Here is a 22,477-nt window from a genome sequence, read left to right as displayed (position 1 = left end):
AATAAATAACTCAAAAATACCTTTCCTTTAAAGAACAAAGATCTTGGGTTTAAAATAAAATAAAATCGAAATCAGTAGCTTAATTTAACTGAGAGAAGGAAACTTGTCGAGGCGAAAATTTTTTTAAAAATGGGACAGGAGGGAAAATGAGACTACTGCTAACCCGAAATTCTTACAGGTGATTCACCAAAAAGTCTGAAAGTTGAATATTTTTTTTTTACAAATAAATCAAGGGAGGGGGAGGGAAATCCGCACGAACACCTTTATTTACAAACTTTGTGTGTGTGTTTTTCCAGGATAATAATCCTGAATTGAGTTTAAAAAAGATAATTTAAACACTTTGTTTTTGCAATGTTCACATATAAAAAAATCATTTTTTAACATCAAAATGAGGTCATCCGCAAAGGCACCTAAACTTTTAAAAAAATAAAAATAAAAAAACTCCACTGGTGATGGATGAGTAGGAGGAGGAGTGGAGATCTCTTATGCTTTTCCCTAGAGAGCTAAGGGGATGAGGGCCAGGAACACACACCACAGCAAAAAAGAAAAAAAAAGTCGGCAAGGACAGCGTGAGCAAAGGGGGAAAGTTGAGGAAGGAAAAGAATGGAATTGGGCCCACAGTGAGGTTTATAACCGAGGATTCTTTTTTGCTCGCACGAGTGTGTGTATGTGGGGAGTGGAGGTGAGGAGGAGGAGGAAGGAGAAAGGGTTCTAGGCAGAACAGGAGGCTTAGCGACTGACCCTGGAAAAGAGCAACGCAATTCAGCGTGAACCCTTGGGGAGAGGGAGGAACGGCAAAGTTGGGAAGAAAGGAGGAAAGTGTCACTCTTCAGGACTTTGTTCTTAGCCTCAGGGAGAAGTTCCCTGACCTCTCAGGACCAGGGAAGAGGTGGGGGTGGGGGAGAGTGGAGAGTTATTGGTAAGTCAGGGCTTGAAAGAAAGCTTGAGGAGAAAGAACCTGACCTGAAATGTGGCCGAAGCCCCTAACCCCTTGGGTACCCCGACTAAGCAAAGTCCTTTTCCCACGTATCACACAGAAAAACCCACAGGGCTCAAAAAGCCTCATAACTTTACAAATGCATCGGATTGTTGGACGGGAAAGGGTTATCAAAGCACCAGAGTCTGTTCCTAGGAGGAGCAGGGGCTTTGGGATGCGCCGCCCCTCTTTGCTTAGGGAGAGAAAGGCGCTGGTATTGTGGACTGGGGTCTGAGATGGCAGGGGAATAAGGGAGAAGTACCCCTTGCTCTGGGTAGGCAGCAGCCACTGTGGGGAGTCTGTCTCTCTGTCTCTGTCTCTCTGTCTGTCTGTCTCTCTCTCTCTCTCTCTCTCTCTCTCTCTCTCTCTCTCTCTCTCTCTCTCTCCCCCAGTCTCTTCCGAAGTTAGAATATCGTCCCTGCGCTCACTGCTGAGCTGCTGCTGTTGTGGTGATGATGATGGTGGGGATGGTGGTGGTGATGGGGCTGTGGGGGCTGAGGATGCTGCAATAGCGGTGCACTGGCCTGGAGGTGGGAAGCCGAGCTGGAAGCCTGGTGGTACCACGGATAGTTGCCTAGGAAAGCTGAAGTACCGCTGCTGGGACTGGAGCCTGAGCTACCTCCTCCACCTCCGCTCCCGCTACCTCCGCTGCCTCCTGCACTGCTCATCCGCTGGTGAGGGGCGAAGTCCCAGGTTGTAGGTGCTGAGACTGGAGGTGATGCGCAGGGGGGAGAGGCACTGCTGCCGGGGTGCTGGTCTGAAGGAATCTCTCCGCTTTTCCACATCTTCTTGAACTTAGAACGGCGATTCTGGAACCAGATCTTGACCTTTGTGGAAAAGGAAAACTGTTATGTACAGCAGAGTAGGAGCAAGAAAATAAACAAATAAAAGAGAAGAAACAGACTGAGAGACTGAAACAGTAGATCTCCAGCCAGGCTGGAAGGTCTGGGGTGGGGGTGGGGGGAGACTGAGGACCTCAATCAGTTCAGAGAATGAAATTCAGTTTATTTTTGGTCAATTGGGATAATTTTTAGACAGAGTGAATATTTACTAAAATCAAGGATGGATGGATAAGAATATATGGTATATAGGAGCAGGGGACTAATGAACAGTTAGACACTAAATGCCAACCAATTATTATAACTCTTTTTATCAGGAGGACATTATCCCTGAGATGGCAGTTATAAATCCATCCCTTCTCTCTCCCACTGGTCAATGCCATTATTCCAACCACTAAAGGTTTGTCACTTTTAATTTCATATACTGAATTGTGAGTCAGCAGGCCTTCTTAGAGTATGTGTATATAATATCTACCTAGATGGATGGATGTTCATTACAGTTAGAACTCCTGCCCCTGGGCCAATTGCAAGGTTGGAAAACCTCCAGCACAAGCAAACCCATGCTCAAAGGGCAGAAAAAGTGGGGAGCCCCTTACCTGAGTCTGTGTGAGGCCTAGGGAGGCGGCCAGTTCAGCTCTTTCGGGTAGCGCCAAGTACTGAGTCTTTTGGAATCGCCTCTGAAGAGCTGCTAACTGGAAACTGGAATAAATGGTGCGAGGTTTCCTCACTTTCTTTGGCTTCCCGTTCACTATTCTGATTTCGGGCTCACATTCTTCCTTTTCTGCAACGAAAGGGGGACAATAAGAGAGAGAACAATGAAAGAACCCGCCAAACAAGAAGTGGGACGCCCGCTGGTGCCCCATCACACACACACTGTCTCTTGCAGCGAGGTGGTTAGAGAATCCCCGGGCCGAGAAACTTCATCCATCTTTCTTTCCAGGAATTTACTTTGGGGAGTGAATCAGGTCCCCTCTGGAGTTCCCCACTTTTTTTTTGATGCCGGGGGCGGGGAGACGGAAAAGAAGCAAAAGAAGCGTATTACGGGAAAAGAAACGAGGGTAAAGAGAAAAAGTCAACAACTACATTGCATGCGTAACTCCCTTTCTTGAAAATTTCTCGCTCTTATCCCAACTTCTTAAAAATCCTGTTCGGCCAAGGAACTGCTCTCTGAAACCAGCTTTGGAACTGAGGAAGGGGAAAAGTGGGACGGGGTGGGTGGGGTAGGCGGAACAGAGATGGGGGGATGGTAACCTGCAAAATCTACAGGACCAGGGCTGAGGCTGGGAACCCTTTTCCCACAAACGTTTTTTCTCCCCCCAAGAAGAAGTAAGAAAGACTTAGCACCAATTAGTTGTGCGAGAATTACCCATACCGGGCTCGTTGTTGGCTGGGGAGGAGCTGGTTCCGTAGGGCCCGTAGGAGCTGTACGCGGCAGTGTAGCCCAGGTCGTAGCTCGCTTTGGCAGAGTAGGGGACGGTGTTGAGGCCGCTGGCGTGGTACTGGTACGAGCCCATCTGCGCGTACGGGGACCCTCCGCCGCCGCCGCCGCCGCCGCCGCCGCCGCTGCCCCCTGCCCCGTGCTGCTGGTTGGTGTAGTAGCTGCTGTCCGTGGCGGTGGACACGGGCAGCGTGGGGGACTCCTGGGGCTTGTGCAGGCTCGTGCTGCTGCCGCCGCTGCCGCTGTGCTGGTGGTGGTGTTGGTGGTAACTGCTGGAGGCAGTAATCTGGTTCGAGTGCATATCAGCCACCAGACTGTCAAAGACTCCAGTCATCCTGCCCTGGGACGGGAAGGAGAAGGCGGTGGGGCACCAGGGAGGACTAGGCGGGAGGCTCCTCAGTCTCTCTCTCCCTCTCCCCTCGGGCAACCAAAGTAATTACGGGGAAGGGGGTGGGGAGAAGGAAAACAAGAAATGTGGCAATTATGTAGGAACCCCTCCTCCTCCTCCTCCTCCTCTCTTCTGGGCGGGGGAGGCGATCAGTGGGAACCACTCGGGACCACTGCCTCTGTGGCTGCTGCCCAACTCATCCTCAAGACCACCATGCTGTCCTCCTCTGCCAGCACTGGGCAGGGGCGGGGGAGGAGAACTGGAGAGGGAGGGGCGGCGGGGGCAGCGGTGGTAGACTCCGGGAGGCAGGAGCAGGTGAGCGGTCAGGAGCAGCTTTACGATTGTCTGAGGAGCTGGCTCCTGCCGGGCGGGCATTTAACACTTGTCACGTGAGGGCAGGCGACGTCACCTAGCAACAGCCAATCGCCGTCCCGGCCCCACAGAAGTCTCTGGGTTCCTTAGAACGCCCAGACAGGAGGTGGGTGTCACATGGCGTGTGCTGTGGCTGCGGCAGCGGCTGCTGTTCTAAGGCCGAGGCTCTCAGAGCAGCAATGAAAGAAGAGGGGATGGAGGGGGTGGGGGCGGGGGACATACAGGGAATAGGGTGGAGGGAGAGGTAGCCAGGAGGAGGGGTAGACGATTGTGGCTTACTGCCCCAAATGAAGAAAAAAAGTTTCCACTTCCCTCCATTTTGTATTATAAGTTACTTGAAGTAAATCCTAGGTCAGATCTTATCTCTATTTTCAAACACATTAATCACAATAAAGAAGGTGTTGAGAGCTGGGTAAACTCTGGTTCTTTGCTCTTTTCCTCGAAACCTCTGGCACTTAGACCCGTCAGCACATTCAGTTATTCTGAATTATCTATAAATCCTGTATAATAACACCTGCCACCTGTACCAACCATTATGGCGATATCTGGAGGTTTAATTAGTGTATTTAAGGTGGTTTTTTGGGGTTGTTGTTGCTTGAAAGAAAAGCTATATAAATACAAAGGTATTCTTGTTAATCATACCTTCGAAAACCACTTTTCCTTGTTCTTACCTGACACACCTAGGCTTTAGGTAATAGAATGTATATGTAGCCTTATTATAAGTATTTGATGGGTAATTAACCACACCAAATAGTGATAGTGGGATTTTTTTCCCCACTTGTGTGGGAAGTTGGATTAGAATTAGATGACCTGTACGTTCCCTTCCGAATACGACTTCTATTAAAAGGTGAATTAATTTACATTTAAGTTAAGGAATCATATTTCTTCCTGAAATTGCTGAAGTCTTGCTAAATTTTCAACACGAATTCACTGAAAAGGTTTACCTTGTGTGATACAACAGTTCTTTGCTTACTTTACTTTTAGAACTTTAGGACATGTTTGCATCTGCATTTCCATTGTCTCCCCCTCTATTCTCCCCCCCCCCAACTACAGTAGCGACTTCCTTTAAAAAGCAAAACAAAACAAAACAAAACAAAAAAGAAACCCCAAATCCCTCCAAGTCAACAACGAAGCCCTGACTAAACCGGGAGGAAAAAATAAACTTCGTTGACTTCGGTAGTCGGGGAGGTGGTGGTGGGGGTAGGCGTTTCAGCTTGTTGTTGGTCTTGCCTCATAGCGCCACCTAGTGGAAGTAGAACCATGCTTCAGTGAGTCCCAGGTAAAGGTAGACAGTGTAATCATCCCTAGGCGCCAGTCTCTCAAACCCCCCAGCTCAACAAAATAGTAATTAAAAGCCACAAAATTGTGCTAGCGCTCACAGTCTGAAGATCCCCAACCCAAGTGCATAACTGTGTCGTCGAATGAACTTGTTGTAACAACAACGTCCTGGAAAACAAGTTGATACTCTGAAAAAATATTACCTCTGGTCTTCTTCCCCAGGGGAAAAAAAGCAAATGTACAATTAAAATGTGAACATTCGGCATTAACGCTATACAATGGCTCGCCGTCAGGGCAACAATGAGAGAGAACGGAATCCCGCCTTCAAATACAACCCGGATCTGCTTCTTAGCCACCATTGTAGCCAAGGAAGAACCCTGAGTTCCTGCACTATGTTCTCCACTGAAATGCTTTTTATGGGATTTCTAGTGAATGTCAAGAGGCCTCACTCTGATAGGAAAACAACTACAGGTCCAAGGTGTGTGTGTGCTAGAGAGAAGATCGGAGACAAAGAACATGGAGCAATGAGCTAGCTGAGGACGGAAGCAAGAGTCACACTGACAAGCCAAGTATTGAAGCAATTGTCTGAGTAATTTAAGCCCAAACCCACTTCCCTAATACCTGGAAAATTGAGGCAAAAGTTAGTTCTAAACTTGAAAAACTGCATCTAGATAATTATTTCCATTTTCTAGAAAGCCAGAAGGAAAGTCTGTCGGAGCTGAGAAATAATTTTCTTTCCCAGTGTAGAATTGGGCAATACTCCTTCCCTCAATTTATTCTTCAGATATGGAGAGAAAGTACTGCAGATTGAAAGTTCAGCGCTCAACCATTGAAGCTTGGAGAGCTCAGAATTACGGATCTTTTTTTTTTCCTGAGTCAAATTCGGGATCGATCCAAAGGCGTTAGGGTGGGGAAAGAATGAATGGAGAGCAAGATTGGGAGGGTGTGTACATGCAGTTTTTAGGGAGCTGAAGAGCAGCAGGCTTTCACTTTGTGGGGGAGGAGGGATAAGCGTTCAGAAGATTCGTCCTTGAAGCCTTCCCAAGCTAGCTTGCTCTCTTTCCCTACTCAAACATTGCAAGAGCTCTTTGTCTGATCTGTCTGCTTTGCCGCCTTCACGCCTGACTCGGTGTTATACTCCTCCGTGTTCATGTTGTATTCCTCACCCCTGCCTCCACCTTCTCTCTAGAATGGTAAACTCCTTAAGGGCAGAGACTGTCTGGTTGGCTTTGTACTTCCAGAGCTTAGCACTTTGGCTTACACACACATCAAAGACATCTGAGCAGATCTCAACCAACTTGTGTGTTTTCAGAGAAGTTGAGTGACTTGTTCGTGGTCTCACAGCCAGTAAATTTCTGAGGTAGGATTTTACCCCAGGTATCTGAGTCCAAGTCCAGGACGAAATATGTTGCCACAGGCTAGCTTCTCCTGCTTTGTACACAGAAGATGCTTAATAAATATTTGTTTGTATTCTTAGATTGCTTTTTTCCCCTTCTTTTCTTTTTTTACCGTGGCTTTAGCACATCTTCCTTCTCCTCTGGCCACCACTGGCATGCTGAACGTTCTCTTTTCTTTAATATAATGTCGATAATAATAATCCATTATGTTTAATGATGACTGGCACATAGAGCGCCTTTTGGTTTACAAAACATAAATCACTTTGTATGCTGCGATCTCCACAACGACTCTGTGAAGCAGGTAGTGGAAATATTCCTATCCCCGTTACATAGACGAGGAAACCTGGGCTCAGAGACTTGCTCACAACCACACAGCTAATATGTTGCAAAGTTTGAAGTAAAATTCTGGCACTCTTTCTTTTGGTCCAATATTCTTACCATTACCCGGCGCAGCCTTTTAAGGATGTTTATTATAAGGCCAATATCCCGGGAGGGATTATGCCTTAAACCGTTACTAGATAACATCTCAGCGGAGATTAGTTGACAGCTAGTTTTTCGGGAATGGGACCTGAAGTAGGCGCCTAGAGTTAAGGGACTTCCAAAGGAGGGTGTGGATGAGAGGGCTTCAAAGACAACTTTGCCGCTGCTGCTGTTTTGCCTGAGGCGGACTGTGGTTCTGCAAATTCTGCTCTTCTTTCCTCAAGTCATCCTGTTATGCATTTTTATCCAAGGGGACCTGAGTGTCTTGAATTTTTATAGACCTCATCTGGAATTCCAAGTGGTTTTTCCTCCCTCCCTTCCTTTCCTCCCTCCCTTTCTTTCCCTTTCTCTTTCACCTTCCTTTCTTTCCTCCCTCCCTTTCTTTTTCTTTCTTTCTCTCTTTCTTTTCCTTCCTTCCTTTCTCTCTTTTCTTTCTTTCCTTCCTTCTTCTTTTGATTTGGCCCCCGATGTCCCCTCCCACCAAGGAATCGGTACTGAGTGGACTTCCTGCACAGCTACTAGCCTCCTTGAGTTATCTCGGTCTCACTTCTTAGGATGACAGGTTCATCAACTGAGGACCTTTCCTCAGCTGGGAAAAATGCAGCTCCCAGAATTGAAGTGACTTACCCAAACCATACTGCAGGAAGTGACAGAGCCAAGATCTGAACCTAGATCATCTAACTTTTTTCTTAAAAAAAATTTAATACATTTTATTCTTATATCACCTTTATCTTCCAATATGTCCTTCCTTCCCTCCCTGAGAGTCATGCCTTATGCAACCAACCAACCAAATAAAAAAGAGATAAAAAAAAGAGCAGCAAAACTAACCAACATATTAAACAAATCAGATCTTAAATACAGCATTCCACATCCAAAGCCTTTTCCATATTTTCTATGGGGCCTAACTTGGTCATTATAGTTTCTTTTTTCTTTCTTTTTTTTTTGGGGGGGGCAATTGGGGTTAAGTGACTTGCCCTGGGTCACACAACTAGTAAGTGTCGAGTGTTTGATCTGAGAGGGGATTTGAACTCAGGTCCTTCTGATGTCAGGGCGGGTGCTGTATTCACTGGGCCACCTAACTGCCCCTGTCATTATAATTTCACAGCATTCAGTTTCTATTCTGTCATTATTGTTCTATCCATTTACATTGTTTAGTCATTGTTTATTTTGTTTTCTTGGTTCTGCTTATTTGCCTTAGTTCATGTGTCTTCTCATACTTCTCTGTGTTTTTCATATTTATCTTTTTTTTACAGCACAGTAATATTCTATTCCATTCCTCTGTCACAATTTGCCTACTCATTCCCAATGGATGAAGATTTGTTTTGTTTCCTCTTCTTTGCTACTACAAAAAGTGAGCCTACAAATATTCTAGTCCACATGGGACCTTTCTTTTTATGATCAGCTTCCCTGGAGTATATACCTAGTGGTGAGATCTCTGGGTGAAAGGGTTTGAACATTATAATCACTTTTTAGCATAAGTTTAAATTGTTTTCTAGAATGATTGGGCCACTCCAGATACTAACATTCTTTTAACTATACAGTGATACCACCAACAAATTTATTAAGTACCTATACTATCTGTGAGGCCTGGTGCTGGGTGCTGGGGAAACAAAGACAGAAGGAAACAAACCAAGCCCTCAAGGAGTTGGGAGAAGGGGGAAATAATTTACATATATGTGTATGTATGTATGTTACAAAACATTTTCTAATATTTAAGTTTATGGATCATATGAGGACTCTTCCAAAAAGTATGAACTTGACATGTCTGTCTTGTAACAGTTCTCTTTCCCCCTTTTATTTTTGTTCTTTTTTTCCCTTTCTGAGCAATCTTCCCCTTACAGTCTTTCTAGAAGTTTTCTGCAAAATAAAATAAAAATTCCAATTATAAGCACCAGCTTACTCTCCAGATTCTGTGAGATACTGTGTGGCCCTTTATGACTTCACGTCGTTCTTTCCATCTCTCTATCTTGGTCCTCTCCCCCCCTGCCTTTTCTGCTTAGACCCCGATTCGGCTGCAATCATACTGGTGCATTTGAAAAATTACATCCTTTGAAGAAAACAGTCTGTGCTCCCAGCGTCAATTCTGTAGAAAAGCCTCTGTGACCAACCACAGCTTAGGACTGGAGAACTCCAGGGGAAAAGGGAAGCTTGCCAAGGAGGTGACCACGTGACTTCGGGGGCGGGGTGTTGGAGCAGGGGTCAGCACTCAGAGGGCCTCTCCCGACTCATGCGCCTAAACTGTCAGATCCTACTTTCTAGTGTTCCTCGGAGCATTTTTATCCGTGGGGAAGGAGAGTAGAGAGAGATACATCCTATTTCGCTCAGTATTTTCGGACTCTAAGATTATCCGATTTAGAACTGGCTGGGACTTTGGAGGTCATCTCATGAACCCCCACATTTTATGGATGAAGAAACTGAGGCCCAGAGACGTTAAGTGATTTGCCCAAGTTTACACAGGTGTTTAGTAACAGAATAGGCATTCGAACCCAGGTCTTTTGATGCCAAATCAGTACTCTCTTCACTTATCTCCTACTCTGCTAACAACAAGTCTCTTTAGAGATATTTTTTTCAAAGAAAATATTCAATTCTGCTTTCTTCTCATACCTCCATAACTGAGCTCACTATAACCCTTTCAACCTAACCTTCAGCCCCTCAATCACACCAAAATTCATCTGGGCTTCTATATCTTCTAGATTCCCGGAAGTCTTATGATCGTAGAGCTAAATCCTCTGGGCCCATTTGGATCTTCAAGCAAACCAAACCTCTATACTTCTGATCCTAAGCAGTTTCCCCCTTTATTTCAAGTGGAGATTTTGGAGATAAAAGAGAAAACTAAAAGGGCTGTAAATCCAGTTCCAGGGGATTCCTCCAACAGAAATGATTCAGAAGGCAGAGCATCAGCTTTGAAATCCTAAAGATCTGAGTTTGAATTCTCTCTCTGGCAATCACGGTTAAGTGACTTGCCCAGGATCCCACAGCTAGTAAGTGCCTGAGGTGGGATTTGAACTCAAGTCCTCTTGACACCAGGGCTGATTTGATATCCACTGGGCCCCATGAAGTCTGAATCAAAACTTAATTCTGGTAGACCCTTAGTAAAGCCACACCCTCCATGGGCCTCAGTTTCCTTATCTGTAAAATGCAAAGAATTGGACTAAACCCCTAAGATACCTTCTAGGTTGAAATCCTATGAACAGCTTATAAATGGAAGAGATATGACTGATGCCCTCCAATTAAGGATAAAGAGGTGGATATATAGCTAAAACTGCCGGATGTTTAGTCTCTGCTCTGATTCATTATAAGAATTACCTTTAATATCAACTTGATTTTCAATAAGCCCAAGGGGCTTGAACAAGAATTAGGGGCTTTCCTCAGCTGTGTAAAGGATGAAATCCCAGTACTGTATGTGTATGAAATGCCAGCTCAGTTTTGGCTGTCTTAACAGAAGAACACGTGAACAATAGAAAGTCTTTTGAACTCTGAGGTGCAGAGACTGCCATGGTCTTGACTGAAGGGCTCTGGTGGTACAGCTTGTCACCAAGTAGTTTGGTCCGAGGCACTATACTTTCTGAAGGACTCCAACTATGCAAAGGGCTTACAAGGCAAACATCACTGGGAGAGAAAAACACAATTTCCTTTGATCACTAAAAGCTGCCAGATCACCCTTCCAAGGCTTTGGGTTGTGAGTTGCATAAACACTGATGGAATAAATCACATTCATTTTTTTTTCAGGGACAAAGGCTGTAGCATAATCAGACCGTTCTGTTGTTACCTTTGCCCTTCCAGGAGCACCCATAATGCATAGTGAGAGGCAGTTAGCAAGAATGTTGTCAACATATCTTGCTCTCAAACCTCCCAAGAAAGCGGCATACTTTCCCCTACCTCCCTCTTCCCCAATTTGCATTGCTGGAAACACTCGCAAAAAACCTTTCAGTAGGTGCTCAGCTCATCACAAAGCCAGTGGTGCTGGGTGAGCATTTTTGAAGAAGAATGCTTTTGAGAAGAAAAAGAAAGTTTGGCTTTAACCCCAACCTTCATTTCCTCCTTCTTGCTTGAGTCTTGTTTGCAAGGGAAAGAAAGCCTGAACATCAGCTGCAGCTCTGGATAAATGCACCTGTTCATGCAAAAACAAAATAAAACCCCCAAATCCCAAGTGTAATCAAATCCTAGAGGGCAGCTGTGAGGGCTACTATTGATCCAGGTGCCTGAATCCCCAATTTAGGTGAAGAACCCCAGTGATCATTCAGGAGGTGCCTTGTAGCTGCCCATTCAGTTCTTGTGACTTTCAGAACTAGCAATCAGACCACATATAATCTCATTTTACTTCTGAGGAAACAAAGCCAAACAAAACAAAAGCAAGAGGGAAGAAATTGTGGCTAGAAGAGGCAGAGAGTCCTCTGATTTGAAGGCTTCCTTTGGGTAGACACAGTTGCTTGGAGGAAGGAATGGCATCTGTGTCTTCACCCAAGTTTCTCCTCTTTTCTCTCCATTATGTTCTAGCCATTTCTGGAAAGGTCAGTGTTCTTTCCCTTCCTCATCAATGATTTGGAGAAGGAATGGGATGCGAAAAATAATGAGTTGCCCTTTACATGCTCTGCTTCAAGGATTCATTGTGCTTTGGAGTTGATCTTGGGTTGATGAAGCCTATGGTAGCACCACTGTCAGATTCTACCACACTGGAAAGGCTTCAAGTGTGGCAGAATTTGCTTTCTGAAAACCAATTTAACTAATTTTGAACAGGCAAATCTATCTATCCATTTATCGATCTATCAATCTATCTATCATCTATCTGCATACATGCATATACACACATATATGCACATTTATACATATAGAGATATACATACATACAAAGGAAACATAAAAACAGGCCCCAATTCTGTGTGGATCCCTTCCACTTCAGCAGTGATGGTAGCAGAGTAGAGAGATGGTAAGAGATGGTAAGAGAACAGAGAGTGCTAAGAATCATAGTTTTTAATCATCTATAAACTTGAATTTGACTATTGATAATCTAAACATGAGTTGCTTGTCCAATGACCAAGGAGCAGCTGAATCGTATCAATCTGGATGAATTAAATTATATTAATTCTGATGTTCTTGCTATAAACAAAGCCAAAAGAAAAAAGGAAGTAACAGCAAAATGGCAGGTGTGTTTAAGGGGCAAAAAAACTCCTTGGAGAGGCAAAGAAAGGAATTGGCAGGGTAGGTTTTATCACGTACCCCAAAGCAACAAGCATTATCTCATGGGCTATTTGGTTATTCACATAGTTCATTACTACTGATGAGTGTTTGCAAAAAGACTACAATAAAAATACTTGCAGCTCATGCATTGACATTGGTTGCTGAGGGTGAAGTAATAGAGAAATTCCACGAAGAACTTGACAAAGCCCTCTAAATGAAATCAACACAAGTTCTGATACTCGGGGATCTCAGAACAAAGATAGAAAAAGGGAAATATGGGGAGAAAAACTTAGGAAAACATGGTTCAAGAGGTAATGAGAGAGACCAAAGACTTGTAGATTTTACAAAAGCCTCTTGATTCCATATCATGATCACTTTCTTTGAGAAAAGAATTGGTAGGATGGATAAAGTGAATATCAAACAACATTGGAGAGAACAAAATAGATCGTATTTTAACAGTTGGAAAAAGACTTGTTACTGGTTGTTTTCATTTGGGGAGTATTTTTAGGAGGTGATGTAGTTTCTTTCTATTTTCACTTTGAGTGAAATCCAAAATGGTTCTAATATATCTGGACAATTTCTTTCTATGGTTTCTAGAAATATTATGTCTGGGCTCTTATTTTTTGGTCATAGTGTTTAGATAGTCCTGTGGTTCTTAAATTATGTCTCCTAGACCTATTTTCCAAGTTGATTGGTTTAGCCATCAGATGCCTTATGTTTTCTTTTCTTCTCCTTCTTCCTCTTTTTCTTTCTTCTTTTTGTTGTTGTTCTTCTGTCTTTGCTTTAATATTCTTACTTCATAGAATCATTAATTTTTTGATCCATTCTAATTCCCAGGGACTCTGTTACTTGGATAAGGTTTTATATAAGCTGTTTATTCTCCTCTATCATCTTTACATGAGCATTCTCATTTCTTTTCCAATCCTTTCCTCCAGAACTCTCACTTTCTTTATAATATTGTATCATTTTTTGGCTCTTAAAAAAAAACTCTTGTTTAATTTCTTCTAAGAATTGTAGTTGACCTTGCAGCCAATCTGTGTTTTTCTTGTAGATATTTTAGAGTTATTCTCATCTTCTGGGTTTGTTTCTTGCTCGTTTCTGTCTCCATAATAGCTCTTTAATGTCAGTATCTTTTTTTTTTAATCTCTTCTTCAGCCTTACTTCCGGAATTGGAATTTTTTGTTAAGGCCAGGCTCTGTATACTTCTGGAGAGAATGTTAGGGCCTTGTATGGTCTTGGTCTGAGTCACTGAGGGTCCTGTCACTGCATTTTATGGAAATTGAGTGTTGTGTACATTAAGGATCTCAGGAGTGGCTCGGGCCAGGCAGCTGCAAGCTTTCAGTGTTATTTAAGTGGTCTGTTTTATTGCTGCCCTCCTTTTCTGAACTTTGCAGTTTCTGGACTCTGGTCCAGGTCTGGGCAATATGAATATATAAAACATTTATTAAGGTCTTACAAAAGCTAGGTCTCAATTAGTGTGAATAATCAATCTCCTGAAGTGGTTGCATGTTTTAAAATTCACACTATTTGAAGTTATACTTGTAAAATATTGTAATTAGTTCCAGTCCAATGGAAATACACAGTATCAATTTGAATAATATAACCACTTGAAGGGATTCATTACTCTACTAATCAGGACCTATGCAAAGCACTATGCTAAACCTGGAGATACAAACGGGAGAGTCAGACAGATTCTGCTGTCAAGAAGCTCACATTCTAATGGGCTTGTCCCTGGGTGGAGCTCCAGTAAACGGTTGTAGATCCCAGCCCCTGTCAGCTAGCTGAAAGGTTCTATAGATTCAGAGTGACAGCACAGTAGGCAATGTCTTTCCCCTACTGCCCACCTCCACCTCTCCCCCTTGAAATCCTTGTCATGGTCTAAATCCTGTGGCCTACATCCTATCCAGCCATCTACCACGGTTAGATTGCCATCCTATCTGCTGCATCCACCAAGCTTTCCTACTGGATATAGTAATCAAATTAACAATACCATTGTTTGTTTGTTTGTTTGTTTTGTAAGGGGCAGGTCAATTAATTAAACTGTTGTCGTTTGTCCTTCTTTCTTGAAGAGGACCATGACATTGAGAAGGTGATGTTATGACTTGTGACAAGTGAATTGGATTTAAGTGAAGCAGGGCTGTGCAAAATCACCAGCCTCACTCTCAGAATAATTGGAGATGGCCCCTGGACATAGTGATCATATTGGACATAGTAATCAAATTAACAATGCCATTGTGTTTGTAACGGGCAGGTCAATTGACTGAACTATGCATCAGAATACTTCAGCTCCCCAGAACAAAATTCCCTTCCTTGGCTATACTCTGCTATCAGATACGATCTCACCTTTTGTATTTGTATCATTAGTAGGTAGCACATATTAAGTGATTTTGCATTCTTTCTCATTGGTAGAATTTATGGAATACTTTGGAGGTGAAGCATCAGGAAGTACCAAACAAACTCTATAATACAGACTTGGTGAATTCCCATGACATCAGGCTCCAAGGCAGCGTTTCTGTGTCCGAGGTGTTGTTGCTCTTTCCCTCTTACATTTGAAAAATACAAAATGTGAAGATCACGCACTAGGAAAATATCTGCTTTGAGTAGCCCATCCCTGTTTCAAAAAGTGATTTCATGTTTCTCCAAATGCTGAAAGATTCAATCCATAAGAATGGAAGTCTCAAAGAGACAGTCTCAAAGAGACAGATAGTAGTGTTTTGAGATCTGCATATGAAGAATACTACTCGAAGGTTAAAAAAAGAATAAATAGCATTGCTGTGTTTTCTTTATTATAAACATAACTTCTCTCAATCCTTTCATTGCTCATTGATCATTTGGACAGTGACAATAAACACCCAGTTTCTTGGTGGCTTTTTCTCTTAACTACATGAAAGAACAACATTACAACTGTGCCATGTGGCATCTTTACAGCAGCCAAGGCTAATGCTGTACATGTTACTACATGTAACTAAGTGTTCAACATCTCATTTCCCTGGTTCAGAAATCTGTGATTGCTAGATCTCAGCTACATTCCCACCCTGCCACAAGCTCTTCCCAAATCAGCCCTTGACTCTTGTTGCACTTAGAAGTCATATCCTAGTCCAACCACTAATGATCTAGGCAGACTTTTAGACCAACTTAGCCTTCCAGGCCCCTTCTGGTTCTAATATTCTACAGTGTTTGTCCCTTACAATGAAAGTTGGCTCTTTTCAAGATGAGCAACACACTACAAGGTGTGGTAGCTGACAACTGAAGAGCAGTATTAGTTTGGATAAATGGATGGAAACTATTCTTTCTATAAAGCCTCAAAATCATCCCTAATGATGAGCAGCTAATGGGAGTAGGAAGGGGGAGAGACTTGATGCTGGCGACCTACTATCATTAAGGTGAGTGTTGACCTTGTATACCAGACCAGGGTGACCGGTATGCAAGTTGCTAAAGAAATCCAGAACACCTTTTGTCTGTGAAACACCACTGATTGAACAGGGAGCTGGGAAATCATCTGTCTCCTAGGTGCAATCAGTCCACAAATAGAAATAGGTTGACACAGCTGGTTGTTATCATTAGGTGCCTAAACCTTAAAATGATCATTAGCAGGGCTCTGGCAGGTCTAAGCCTAAATCATTCATGTTTCCTTTTAAAGGTGATGGGTTGCTGGGGTTTTGTCATCCTGCCATGCATTGCCCTCCCCTTTACGTCGATGTCATTCTAGCCTTGGACACATGCTTATTATAGTTTAGGAATTGTCAAAGGGTGATAGGCCCACTTCCTTATAAAGGCATATGAGGATCCATGGCTCTGAGACAGCAGGATAAGGAGAGAAAGAAGCAAGTAAAAATCACACAAAGACAACAATTGTAATTTCTAATGGCAGAAATAGGTTTATGCTGATTAGGAAGCCACATAGAGGAAAATGGACATAACTGAGCGGAGTAAATTTGAAAGTGATCACAAATAGCCCTGGCTAGCCTGGATAACTTGGGTTGGAGCAAGAAGTTTCTCGAGTGAATAATCAAATTGGCCACTGGATGTCATCATAGCCTTAATACTAATTCAGCAGCTTGGCCATTTGTCCTGCGATGTTGACTGTCCTCAGGAGGTTTAAAGGTTACATATATTTTCCTTTTGGATGGAAGTTAAGTTGCATTTTAATAAAAAGCTAGTGTATATACTATATATGAATTATATATTATATAAACTATATGTGCATTATGTATAATATATACTAGATAAGCTAGCATAGATATGTATACACACATATATATGTGTGTATGTGTATCTATATCTATATATATATCACTTTCAGGTTTGCAAAGTGCCTAATATGTATTATTTCATTTGATCCTCCCAATAACACTAGGAAGTAAGTGCTATTATTATTCCCATTTTACAGATGATTTTGTTGTTCAGTCATTTCAGTTGTGTCCAGCTCTTCATGACCCCATTTGGGGTTTTCTTGGCAAAGATACTGGAGTGGTCTGCCATTTTCTTCTCCAGCTCAGATGAAGGACCTGAGGTAAACAGGGTCAAGTGACTTTCCCCAGGTCACACAGCTAGTAAGTATCTGAGGCCAGATTTAAACTCAGGAAGATTAATCTTGCTGACTCCAGACCTGGAGTGCTATCCACTATGCCACTTAGCTCTCCTTTACAGATTATATTAAATGACTTGCCCAGGGTGACACAGTTGCTAAGTGTCTGAAGCAGGGTTTGAACTCAGGTGTTTTTGACCACAAGGCTAATACTCTATCCATTGTGTTGCCTGTCTGCCTCCTATCTCTCCGGATCTCAACTACCAGGAAACCTCATTTATCTAGAACAGTCAAGAACCAGGAAGTAAGTAAAGCAAGGTCATAGAATCTCAGAGCTGCCAGAGACCTGAGACCACTGAACCCAACAGAGACCTGAAGAAGATAAAATATAACTGAGATGTGGTCAATAATAGCCTTTGCTTAAAGACCTCCAGGGATGGGGCATCCACCCTTTCCAGTTGTACTTCTGAATCATTCCAATTGCTAGGAAGGTTTTCCTAACACATCTAAATTTACCTCTTTGTTGCTGCTGTACTACTTCTAGTGACAACCCAACAAGGCAAACCCTTGTGGCAGGTGACAGCCCTTCAGATTCTTGATGAGAGGAGTTTTCTCTGGGCTAGGACCCTCCCTCCCCAACCTTCAGCTACCTCAAGAGACCTGCATATGGCATGGCCTTGAAGCCTTTCACTATCCTGGTTGCTCACCTCTAGACACTCTTCAATCAATCAATCAACAAGAATTTATTAAGCACTTACTTTGTGCCTGTCATCGTACTGAGGGCTTAACAAAGAACATAAAAAGATCTCTCATTCTGATGGGGGAGATAGCATTTGATTTATCATTATTTTTCCTAAATTTTTGCACCATGAATTGACCAGGGTCTGATAAAGGCAGAATACAGTGGGATTACCACCATCCTAGAATTGTACATTATGTACACCAAGATCATTTGAGGGTTTTTTGTTTTTGTTTTTTGGTGCGGGTTTTTTTTTTTTGCTTTTGAATTGTACTGTTGACTTATATTGAGCTTTTAGTCTAGCTTTTTGACTCCTGAGCAAGTCACTAATGGCTCTCAGCTTCAGTTTCCTCATCTGTAAAATGGGGATAATAATGACACCTACCTCATAGTGTCATTGGGAAGACCAAAAAAAAAAAACCCTCTTTGCCAACCTTAAAGGTGCAAACCTATATAAATGCTAGATAATATTATTATTATGACGATGATGAAGACTACTACAACCCCCAGGTCTTATTCTCTGAGCAGCCAAAATAGTTGTCACCATAACCACAACTAAAAGATAATTTACTTTACTCATGGGAGATTCTCCCCACATCAGCCCTCTACTCAGATCTGAGTTTACTTTTACTTAATGCACAATTTTAATGATAATAACTACGATTTGTAGAAGGCTCTAGACTTTGCAAAGCAATTTTACACATTATCTTATTTGATCCTCCCCATACCCTGTGAGGTAGGTGCTATTACTATCTTCATTTTATAAGTGAGGAATCTGAAGCTGAGAGAGGTTCAGCAACTTTCCCAGGGTCACATGGGTAGGAAGTATAGGAAGCAGGATTTGGACCCTAACTCTGAGTCCAGTACATTATCCATCATACAACCTGGCTACCTCAATAGAATAGGCTTGATTATCTAATTTCTAAGCTTAGAAACGAATCAACAAATTATAAGGTGATTAAAAGGGTTTTTTCAGGTAGGTACACTGAGAGCATGAAGAAGTGACAGTCTGAAAGGAAGAGAAAGAGACAGAAAAACTAAGGGGCAGAAAGATAAAATAAAAAAGCCCAGCAATCTGGAGGGTACTTGGTGTAGTCTATCTGTTTCTTTCTCTGTGTCTGTCTGTCCCTGTCTCCTTCTCTCTCTCCTCCTCTCTTCCTTTCTCTGTCCCCATCTCCATCTCTACTCCTTCTCTCACTTTTCCCCTCTCCTGCTCTCTCTCCTTCTCTCCCTTTCCTCTTCTCCCTCTCTATGTCTCTCTCCATCTCCCTCTGTATCTTCCTCTCTCCCTTTCCTTCTCTCCCTGCCCCTCAGATGGGAAGTGCTGGTTTAGCCCACTGCAGTTCAGAACTCCCAAGCTCAAGCAATCCACCACCCTCAGCATCACTGGTAGTGGAGATTACAGGCCTGTGCCATGAGGCCCAACTAGTCACACAATTCTTAATAGGCCTGGAGAGCTTGCTTGTATTATATAGCACAGTACAATTTGATGTTCACAATAAGCTTAAATAATGTTTCAGATTTAAGAAGACAGGGAGATATGTAGCCTCTATGAGAGGGATTTCCCAAACCAAACTGTTAAAATAAATGTCTTTAAAGGTATGAAGCCTCCTTTATTCAGAATGATTCATTCCCAAAGGATCCCATATAGCTAAAGTCTGACTGTATTGTACTTCATATGTAAACAAGACATTCCTTGTTTTTTCCATAATGTACTCCCCACCCCTCAATATTGCGGTTGTATTTGTACAGACTCATTCATACTCTTTTGCCTAGACACTATATAATAGAGGGCTGAGTGTGGGGGATAAATCTGTGGCCATTAGACAATATGGAGTTAACTGTCCAGTGATGATTACTTTAGTGTCTCCTAAAAGAATCCAAAGTGATAGAAAATTGTTGAGTTCATAGGAGCAAATTCGTAGGAATCTGAGCACTAAATAATAATCATGCCGATTTATTTCCTCGATTATTTGCTACAGCTGCAAAACTCCTCAGTGTTTATTTCTCTCTGCGTACTTTTCTCTGTGCAGTTCTTAGAGACTTTAAAGTGAGAGTTACTAACTTTTTTGGCCTGTCTTGAACCCTTTTGACAGTCTGATGAAGAATATGGAGCCCTTCTTAGGATAATATTTAAATGCATAACATAAACTATATAGGATTACAAAGGAAACCAATTAAATTGAAATACATTTATCGAAATGTTTTTTAAAGGTCCTAAGACCTGTTTAGGAGCTCTTGCTTTAAAGGTAGTTCTGATGATACAGCAAGCAGATGGATGGAAGAGTTGGTTGGCCTAATGGGCTGAAAATTTTTTACAAAGAAGAGGGGACAAGTCAAGGAGTCCCTCACAGGGACAATCCCATAAGTCCTGGGATAAGAGCACCATATTTATTGGGGAAAAGTCTCTGGACTATGTTTCCCCCTATATCTACAAAATAGAATAATCACTTGTTATATACCCGTCACTTTGGGGACCTGTTCCTTCTCTCTGGTTCATCAGATTCAGTTACCCAGTAGAAACCTGAGAACTTAAGTAACTTTCATGCTTTGTCTCCCAAAGGGTGGTCATCTGGTCCCTTGGAAACGGCAGATAAAAAAAGGACATCAAACATAAAACAAGTTTTATCCACATTCTAAGACACAGAAAAGGCTTGGAAAGTCAAGAGAACCCTTTCTGACTTCTACCAGACTCTCCTTTCTAAGGTAGTATGCCATTCTGTGGGTCACGACACTGCCCCAGTGAGTCCTCAATAAAGAGAAATCAGAGTTGGCTCGTTGGTTTACTCTAGCTTTCCTTGGTGCCAATTCCCTCTGGTTCTGGGTCCTTGTGGATCCAGTTTCTAGCAGAGTTGCTTCTCTGTAGCTTTGCTGTCCCTGGTCACTTCAGCCATTGTTCCCATTTAATTCTTTGTTCACTCTACCTACTTCTCTGTGGGCTGGGTGGCTTTTGCCATGATTCACCAGCCCCCTTTGTGGCTCAACCAGCTTCCCCTATCTCTCTGTCTCTGTCTCTCTCTGTCTGTCTCTGCATCTATCTCTGTGTCTGTCTCTCTCTGGAGTGCATGACTCCCTAGAACTGGCAGACTCCTCTTCTCCCACTGGGGTTGGCCAAGTTGTCTCTCTTGCACTTATACCTGGGCATCCCTGCATGTGGTTGGGGAGGGAAGTGTCAAGGAAGTCCCTATTACACTGTGACTGAAGGACTAATAACCTTGAGATGAGAAATGTAAACAAATGAGCTTTAGCACCCCACCCTATATTAAACCCAGAGAAGGCAGGAGAGGGGCAATAGGTAGAAGCTTGATACCAGGCAAATTCAAGCCTGGTATAAGGAAAAACTTGCTAGCAATAAGGGCCATTCATGATTGCCCTTACTGGAGGTCTTCTAACAGAGGCTAAATGACCACTCATCCAGCAAGATGCTGGGAAGGTTGGGGGTGGGGTGTGGATTCTATTTTGGGTGTGGTTTGAGCTAGATCGTTGCTCAGGTCCCTGCCAGCTCTGAAATTCCGTAATCCTGATTTTATGAACTATTCTAATTGGTTCGATCAGCTTGAGAACTTAATTGATTATTCTCATATTCTTGAAAAATCCTAATGCTTCAGAACTGGGCACCAGGCATTACAGAACAGTTGCAATTTAGTTTTTTGAAGCTTTGGCAGTTGTTTAAGTTGTGAAGGCTGGCCATAGATTTTCCCCATTTTCTCATCAGGTCTGACATCACTTTAAATGTTTTAATAGCATCTTCTTCTAGAAGACCTTTTGGGTTAGGAGATAAAAAAAATCCAAAAGTGCTTTCCTTGCTTTTATGTCATCTTGTTCTTATATCTTAATGACAGGAGAGAGGGTGGGGACAGCCAAGGCTGAGCAATTTTGAGCTCAATTTAGATGGAGCATAGATTCTGAGCTCTTCTAGAGCAGATGCTTTCTCTGTCCTTCTCTTAGTCAGTTTTCCGGGTTCAAAATTGTGCTTCTGTCTAATGACTAGTGCAAGGAAATGATATCCACTTTGGCATTGTAAATAAAATTTTTTTGTGAGGCCAACAGAGGAATTCTTTCATAGGGAATAGGCCAGAGTGAAGAGAAAAGAAGTAACTGAGCTTATGGTAGTCCCATGAACAAGACCTTGCCTGTATGCAGTAGTAAAGATCTTTGCCTTCCCCATTTTCCCTCAATCACTCCAATCAAGCTAAGTCCTATCAGAATCTACATCTGGCCATGGTTTGTTTGGACCTTTGCTGTCCACCCATCATTATCCTTCAATGCCTTCACTTCAAAATTAATCTGTACCCCTATACGCTCTGTTAACTTTCTCATCTCATTGATCTCCTCTCTCTCATCTACCTTTAAATTTCATTAAAATTCCACTGCTCAGATAACTTTCCTCTCTTACATCTTGGCCACGTGGCTTCTAGACTTGCTGGAATCTGCCCTTGCTTCTGAAATTCTTCCATCTACAAATTCAAGCCTCTCCTTCCTTTTCAAAGTTATGATTCTGCCCCTGCCTTCATCTTGCCTTTCATTTCCTCCATCTCTCCCGCCTACTCCATATGTTCCTCCCCGACTTCTCCCCTCATTGCTCCTTTAATCTGCTTCCCTCCTGGCTGATTCTGAGCTTTACACCTGGAAGCACCTCCCAAATAATATGCTCTTCCTCCTCTGTTTTCAGAAACCCCATCTGTTTCTCTAAGTGATTCCAGCTTTCATGACCACAGGCCACTTGGTGGCTTTGTTTCCCCACACCTTATGCTGGACTGTTCAGAGATTGGAAGCAGTTTGGGCAGGAGTTTTCTTTTTGATGCTCAACTCCTTTTAGCTCTTTTGAATCACAGGACAAGTTTAGGGCAGACACTCTATGATT

The 22,477-nt window shown here is 42.8% G+C and overlaps 1 protein-coding gene across 1 annotated transcript; it reads right to left on the bottom strand.

Moving 5' to 3' along the window:
* DLX2 (distal-less homeobox 2) lies at positions 1-3,970 on the bottom strand. The gene is made up of 3 exons (XM_020990834.2): positions 3,188-3,970; positions 2,412-2,596; positions 1-1,803 (listed from the first exon to the last, which is right to left on the bottom strand). The coding sequence occupies exons 1-3, from the start codon at positions 3,585-3,587 to the stop codon at positions 1,381-1,383; spliced, it is 1,008 nt and encodes a 335-aa protein (XP_020846493.1). The 5' UTR covers positions 3,588-3,970; the 3' UTR covers positions 1-1,380.
* Positions 3,971-22,477: the final 18,507 nt, after the last annotated feature.

Source organism: Phascolarctos cinereus, unplaced genomic scaffold, assembly GCF_003287225.1.
Source record: "Phascolarctos cinereus isolate Bilbo 61053 unplaced genomic scaffold, phaCin_HiC Scaffold_726;HRSCAF=1367, whole genome shotgun sequence".
NCBI classification, from domain to species: Eukaryota; Metazoa; Chordata; class Mammalia; order Diprotodontia; family Phascolarctidae; genus Phascolarctos; species Phascolarctos cinereus.
Note: the sequence above shows the minus strand (reverse complement) of the source record. Positions and strands in the feature narration are given on the sequence as shown.

Excerpts from the sequence above, each read along its gene's own strand:
- DLX2 (XM_020990834.2), bottom strand. The coding sequence starts at position 3,587 with ATGACTGGAGTCTTTGACAGTCTGGTGGCTGATATGCACTCGAACCAG. Across the intron at positions 2,597-3,187 it reads CCCAGCCAACAACGAGCCCG|AAAAGGAAGAATGTGAGCCC; the intron begins GTATGGGTAATT and ends CTTTCGTTGCAG. Across the intron at positions 1,804-2,411 it reads TAGGCCTCACACAGACTCAG|GTCAAGATCTGGTTCCAGAA; the intron begins GTAAGGGGCTCC and ends TTTTCCACAAAG.